The 7,972-nt window shown below is 38.0% G+C and overlaps 1 protein-coding gene across 1 annotated transcript; it reads right to left on the reverse strand.

The window, feature by feature from the left end:
- Positions 1 to 325: 325 nt before the first annotated feature.
- Positions 326 to 4,111, reverse strand: barhl1b (BarH-like homeobox 1b; the record flags this gene model as incomplete). Its single annotated transcript, XM_079487238.1, has 3 exons — positions 326 to 620; positions 1,878 to 2,100; positions 3,658 to 4,111. 3 exons carry the CDS (start codon positions 4,109 to 4,111, stop codon positions 326 to 328), a joined length of 972 nt encoding a protein of 323 aa, XP_079343364.1.
- Between the last annotated feature and the right edge of the window lie 3,861 nt (positions 4,112 to 7,972).

A 7,972-nucleotide genomic window follows, 5' to 3' on the forward strand; every position in this document is an offset into this window, starting at 1 on the left:
TTGTATGTAAATAACAATAATACTTTGGTGAACCGAAGTTCACCTGTAGTTTTATGACTCGTCATTATTGCGTTCTGTAGGCTATATCATTTTTTATCTGTGTTTTGGGTAAACAATTCTACGCATAAATTCAAAACAAAATTAAAATAAATAATTAATTAAATAGGTTGACACTGTAAGTAAGTAAGTAAAAATGTCTCTAACCACTTTTCGCCTGTGATGTTTTGTGGCTTTGTAATACCTCGAATATTTTTTGTCACCAGTGACATTGTTTTTGATGGAGTTCAAAGCTGCCATGTATTAAAATGAGTCCTAAACGTGCCGCTCATCGTGGTGGTGTTGGTCTGGGTAGCACACCGGAGAGGAGTGGCATTGGCGGCGGCGGCTCGTTGGCGCCCTGTAGACCGTGCAGGAGAATCCGGGGAACGAGAGGACGCTGCAGCGCCGGCGGGGGTGCCGAAGGTCCCCTGTATAAGTAAAGCGCTGCTGCAGGGTCCAGATTCGACACCAGGCTTTGAGGGTAGAAATACGGCGAGGGGAACATCCTTTGCAGGGCCGAATAATTTCCAGCCTCCGCCAATAACTCAAGTCCGACCGCCGTTTGCCTCTTCCACTTTGTCCTTTATTCAGAAAGAAAACAAGGCCATATTAGTGCAGTTAAACGTGAAATGTAAACGCCGTTTAAATTCAATTCACACAAATAAAGAAAATTAAACATAAAATTTGACAAATTATGCATTACATTGTACGAGAGTTCAGAGGAATAAAAACTAAACCCACAAACAAAGCTTGTTAAATCAGCACTATTTGATTTATCTCCTGCAATCACATACTACCAAATCATTTTGATTTTTAAAATAGTTTATTTAAAAAAATAAAATTTAAGGATAGTTTTAATATAATACGGCGAATTAATTTTACGAAAACATAGGACAAGCTCGGAAAACTGCAAATCTTTGCCTTTTACATGGCATTGGCTGATAAATGTGAAACTGGCAAACAGACGTACACTACGCCTCGCCATATGTCACACTATGATGGCCATGTGTCTGATGAAAGTTATTATAAAGTTTCTCAAAATAAAACATGCTGCCTCTCATTGATAATAAGGCAGCAATAATAAGCAAATTAGATAAACGAAATATTTTGACTTTTCGTTAATGGCTCGATATTCGTTTCATTATCCAGCTTGGTGCAGTATTTATATAATGTATACAGTGTGAATGTATATTTATAAGTAAAAGTATAATAATACTTTGATCTATTTTATTTGTCGTACAATTTCTCGTGTATCTCGTTTGCGTTTACATTTTTTCGTTATTGCTCCTTAACATTTACATTTGGTCATTAAGCAGACGCTTTTATCCAAAGCTACTTACAAACGAGGTAAACAATGGTAGCAATTGGAAAAACATAAGGAAAACAAAAAGCAGAAGGGCATAATAAGTCCTTTCCTAGTTTCACATCAGTATTTAAGACTATAATTTTAAACGATTTAAACTGCTTGATTCTTTTTTCCTATGTTTGTGGTCCTACTGAAGTAAAGCTGCAACCTTCACTTGAAGGTTTGCATTTACTCATTTAGCAGACGCTTTTATCCAAAGGTTATTGTGTATAGCAGGTGTAGTTACACACGCCCGCTTAAAACTGCATAAGCAAATAAAAATAATATAGACTTGCCATAACCTTTTTTATCATTTTAAATGAGTTGCACTCACGAATGGAATCACGTTGATATTTTACAATGATACAATGCTGCATATAATAAACAATCAATACGTGGATATCAAATCATCTAAATAGAATATTTATTCATTTGTTCTACATTTTGTTTTTATTTTGGTGGAAGTGCACTGTTTGAATTTTGGGATTCTTACCTCCTGTTTTGGTACCAGGTTTTCACCTGCGTGTCGGTCAGATTGAGAGATGCTGCCAGCTCCATTCTGTCCTGCACACTCAGGTACTTTTGACGCTCAAAGCTGCGCTCTAGCTGAGCAAGTTGATGGTCGGTGAATGCAGTCCGCGCTTTCCGTGGCTTCTTCAGGCGGACCTGCGGGCTGTCTCTGCTGCTTGAGATCTCCCTGTCCCCCTCCTCTTTCACTGGAATATCACATTATAGAAAGGCAGTGATTATTATAAGTTATTTGATACTGTTACTGAAATCAGTGAGAGTGTATGTGAGTTCTATGACTCTATGGTGAAGCTGGATATACCATTTGGCAACACATCAGATGTTAGGAGGTCAAAGGATTCCTTCTAAATACTGTAAACCTGTAATTCTGTCATGCATTTTTCAGATTTTTTTATTTTATTTCCAGAACTTTAATCTGAGAGCTGCGATTTTTAATTCAGCCCTCTATCTTTTTCCAAAGTAAACTCCTTTTTTCTCTGAGCCAAGAAAGAGAGAAACACGACGCAAGAGATCTTGCCAGTCGAGTAGTTGAGTCGTCTCTCAAGGAGCACAATAATCCGGCTAATTGAGCCACAAGGGATGGGAACCTTTCAACCGAGACCGTAGAAACTTCACAGAGCCGGGGATGAGAGCGAAATAAAGAGCGGACCAACCCCGCGCGTTACAAATCTGATTAGCACTGGGACAAATTGCATCAAATCCCCGAAATATAAGGGGTGGAAAGGCAGAAATCAAAGCGGCGAACACGCTCCTTACAAGCGCTCCAGAGATGGAATTAGCCTACTTTGATTTAGAGAGCATTAATTTCGATCATGGCGCTCTGGTCCAGCCTATAGACTTGCCAAGATAATAATATTATGTAAAAGTGCCAATATATTTGGAATCATAGCTGAAGGTTGAAGTAAACAGTTATGCAAAGACCCATCATGCCCTACTTACACGAGCCTTGCTTAATTCTAACGATAACGGTTTACCATATTATTGGCATCAGCAACAACAATGTCAGTCTACTAACAACTAACAAAACGTACAACATTATTATTAACAATAATGATAACGTATAATTTATCTTATGGTTACATTACGTGGTTATTTTAGGAGCCTGCATCATGCATCAACCTAATCATATATCACAGGAAACGGCCTGTCAGACCCTTTTTGTCCTCCGATGTAATTTCACCCTTAATGAGCAGGTCTTGTTGTTGATGTGTGTTTGTTTTTGTCAACTTCCCATGCCTTGCATTTAAATAAAAACAGTACAATAGTGCATTTAAAACTAAAATACCCTACATCTGAAAAGTAAAAAGTAATGTATCAAAACATTTACAATACTTAACTTTATCAATGATTCGTTTAATTTAGTGAATTGTTGTTGTTTTGTTGTTGTTTGAGTAAACTATTGAAGGTCATATGCTTTATTTGGTATCACATTATTTAGCTGATAATGTGATGTCCTTTAGTGTCCTGCTGTTATGTGTAATAATAATAATCGTATGCAACAATATGTGTTATTAATTTATCACACGCCACACAAATTAATATAAATTTTTGTATTGTTGTAGTATCATTGTTCTGTTATTATTATAGTTTTATTTTAATGTCTATTCCCAATTCATTTACAGTCGTATATGCAAAGATTCTGGAGAGAAAGGAAACTGCCATGCAACTGTTTTAATAGAACCACTGCATGGAAATGCATCACATTTAGCTTGTTATTGAATTATCAAGCATGAGTATGTTTTTACCTTTGTATTCACTGTCGGACGACGAGTTACTGTGGATCTTTTCAATGAAGTCGTCCGCGATTTTGGATGCCAGTCTTCCCGTCTCTTGTGTAGGTTGGCCATTACTAGAATATGGGGCACAAGCCGCTAAGGGTTTACAGTCAGCCAAAATATCTCTTATTAAGAAGGATGAAGTGACAGTCCGAGGTTGCGATCCAGCTGACATCGGTCCGTGCTGCAAATGGGACCCAAGCCCGAGTGGGTGACCCTGTCTCTGCGCCGCATCCTCACCGCACTCTCGCCTCGGTGACGGAGGAGAAGAACAACCGCTCTCTAAGTCTGACCTGGGGCTGAACTCCAACGGGGAGCGGCATTCCCCTACCAAACTGTCCCCCTTCGCAATGACAGGGCTTCCAGGCCTGTGGGATAACAGGGAGTCGATTCCAAAACTGGACCCGTTCGTGGACGCTTCCATCGCCACACTGCTACTTCTGTGGAGCTCCTTTTCAGATGATCATCTGTGTTTTACCAAGTTCAACGTGAACGGCGCGTGCAGAATTGAGTTAATAGCGACCTATCCAGGAGGAAAATCCAAAGCTGAATCGGAAATGAGACATGTATCCCCTGTCTGAAAAAAAACTTTCTTCTTCCTTAAGAAGTTTTCGAAGTTAAAAAAGAAAAGAATCTCGCTTGTGAAGGTTTTGTACGACACAGTCCCTGCCTCCAGAATTTTTGTTTTTTTAAGCCTGTCTCTTCTTCCCGAAAAAAAATCGATACAGCTTAAATATACTCTCGGTTGGCGAATATAATTATAATTTTTTTAGCTGTGGTGTTTCTCGGGCTACATCGACGGTAGCTTTGAATTATTTATCAAATTATTTCAAAAGAGCTATTCTGAAGGAACACTCGATCGTTAGTATAAAACCACAAGGTTGGAGCGGGAGCGCTTTTCAGCACCACGGACAGAAGCAAAGCAGGATAAACACTCGCGCAAACTCAAGCCTTGCACTAGGCGCCTTTTCAGCAGGCGATTGTTCAAATTTTAATCAGTTCAAAGGTAGTTCGCAGTGGTGAGAAGAGTTGAATCCGGCTGGAAGAGGCAAGCGCATTCTGTGCCAGAGCAGGTGATGCAATGCGAGAGACGAAATCGTTTGACGGCAGAGAGCACAAAAATGCCGTGAGAACACTGAAGCGCAAATGAGGTAATGCGGGTTAAATAGACACATTGGGAAACCGAAAGTCAAAAGCGCGACAGATACAGCCTAAAACGAACTTGTGCAAAACTCACTGGCTAGGTTTTTAAGGGCACCCCTTCCACGTGAGTCCCAAGCGACTCGCTTCCATTGGTTAGGAGGTGTTTTGGGGTGTTGACTGGCTCGCGAAGAGGAAACAGGACCCCCCACCCCCAACGCTACTAAACCCCTCCCCGCAGGTTGCCCACTTTGATTAAAAGAGACACTGAATTCATTAGGAGACTCAGATCCAACTGTTTACAGCAATTTTCACAGTGTTTGCTTTCATTACATCATTGATGAGGCTTATAATGGGGTTATTATGAGGAGTGGGGAGGTCCTCTCTCTCTTCTCCACAGAGCCTGCACGTTGAATCGAGTCTTGACCACTTTCTCAAAAATTTTCAATCGTGCTCTATGGGCTTTAAAGTTCAATTTTTGATGTTGAGCAATTTAGTTTTAATTGCGTTATTTAATCAGACTTTGTGTAATTTTGTGCTGGCCTGAAGGCATTAAATACATATTAAACTGTAAAAAGAAAAATAAACACAATATTTCAGTTTCATTTCCACAAGGAATCTTACATTTGTCCACAGCACATTTCAGTACTCCGCTTTTCAGAAGCTAAAAATCGTAAAGAAAATATCTAAAATATTATTTTTAAATAATTTATTGTATAATCATGTCTATTTAAATAATAATAAAAACAAGTAAGCCTATATATATTAATATATTTTTCCATTCCACTCACCCTTTTTAAATAAATAAGCCTCGCACATATAATAAAATAATAAAATGTTATTTGTTTCCTTGTTCCTTTTTAACATTATTATAGGCCCAATTACAAACAACAGTCAGCCTAATCTAATATTATTATAAAAATAACAACAACGAAATATCACAAATGTAATAAGCATCCACTGTTGATGTTTTTAAGCCAAGATCTCAAATTAATTCAGAACAGGTTTAGCCTCTTTAGACCCTAAACTCGAGACAGTCTGTTTCATTGTCCCCTCGCTTTACTTTAGTTCTCTTTTCACTTTTTAAAGCACAAAACGCGATTATAGAACAACCATGTCGTTAAGTTCATAACAAGTATCTAATGGTAATGTATACGATGTTAACGAGCAATAATGAGGGCGACTGCTCTTTCTGAATGCCCAGCGTGACACAAAACCCTAACATGCATGAAATACTATTGTCCTCCCTTTCACGTCTTTTTTTTCAAACAGTTAGCCCCTCGTGTTTTTTCGACAGGTCCCAATAATCGAGCCCCCCATAAGAACAGCAGATTGGAAGCGCTCTTCGGTCGCAGACAACGGCAGGTTAGTGAATCCGCTCTCCGCTCCCATGGGGGCGTCAACGCGGCTGCAAGCTGTCACAATGAGGCGGGGTGCATGCACACTCACTTTAGTTTAGACTCCCATTTAAAGGTGCCCACTGTGTGCAATGGGGATTCTTTCTTTTGCTGGTTTCTTTCAACTATCTGTGCCAGACAATCAGATAGGCTATCCGTCTACATTTGGGGTTGTATTTATAAACATTTAGGCCTCTGAGCTCAACAGGTGCATTTTTGTTTAAATTAATGTGTGGACACTAAAGAGAACAGTAATTCTTTTTCATTTAACTTTATTGGTCAGCTTTAATAGTCAGCTTTAAAGTTCTTACTGGCACCATAAAATGAAAATACTGTTATTATTGTTAATATTATTGTTATTTACTCACCCTCATGTTAAGTTTCTTATAATTGAAGTTAAGGCGGAAACATTTTGAAGAATGTTAAATGCAGATCCATTTTCATTTACTGAGAAATGTAAAACTGAGAAGTGATTGAGGTTTCCAAGTCATTTACATTCTACCAAATATATGTGTTTATGTTTCACAGAACAAAGCAAACTCATAAGTTTTGGATAAACAAGAGAACACATTTTGGGTGAGCTGTCACTTTAAATACCTTGTGCCTTGAGCCTGGTGTGGGTTCTGCTTTGCATTTGTATTTTCTTGAATTGTCCAACCTGTCTAGAAGAATGAATGACTTAAACAGTCTTTTCATTCAAAGACTACATGCAACACCTGCTACATTTTGCAATATGGCTTGGGATTTACCAGCCCAGATAAACTCATAAAATATTGTGGTGTGATTTCTAGTGGGGTCATTTTAGAATTATGCAGTGCATATTAAAGGTTTCAAAAGGATCGTGTTAAAAAAAAATATGACATACTGAACATTTAATATTTAACATACTGAATTTTAAAATGTAGTTTAATAATATGTATGTATGGCAATATGCTTTAGGCAATAGGAGTGATCATTTTTCTAAATGTTTGTATACGGCTGCACAGTTTAGCATAGATAAGATACAATGAACAACAGAATAACAGTTGGTGATATTAATGATAATATATTTAATGTTTAAGCATTGATGTTCTCTATTCATGATCAAAAATTTATAAAACAATTTCAAATAATTTACAGCAAATATGGTCAAATCTAATTTATTTGTGTATTTTGTTATTAGATTAATACGGAAAACATTATTAATGATTTAATTATCTGGTCGCACAAACACTGCAAAATATTGTACCCAATCACAGTGAATCTCTTGTTACACGTGTTGAGCAGTGTGTGCAATGTGTGTAAAGACATTTTAGGAAGCTGACACAGCAAATGGTGATGCACAGGAATGCCTTTTGAAAATCTGTCACAAAAAAACACTTGTATTTAATGTTTGTTTACTGATTATTTTAAGATTTGAAGAAGATGCAGGAAAGATGACTGGCAAGCAACTTCAAAGTTGCTTCATCTCCTCCCAGCCTTCGTCGTCACCTCAGGTGAGAACAATGTTTTGAATTTCATTTATTTATTCTGTTCCATGTTTGTTAAAAGTATATTTAGATATGTTCAGGAAAACGGTGTGTCGCTTCTGGATAAACTTTGGCGTCGCTGTCATTTTGAAACATTTGGCAAAGCATGCCTTCTGATAAAAAGCTCCGTAAGGAAAGAAGCGTTGACTTCAGTCAACAAACTAACAAACATTGTACAGAAAAAAACGGGCACACCCTGGGCCAGTCAGCAATGCAAATGATGCACCTTAAAGCCATCAG

The sequence above is a fragment of the Barbatula barbatula genome, assembly GCF_947034865.1.
Source record: "Barbatula barbatula genome assembly, chromosome: 22".
Lineage (NCBI taxonomy): Eukaryota > Metazoa > Chordata > Actinopteri > Cypriniformes > Nemacheilidae > Barbatula > Barbatula barbatula.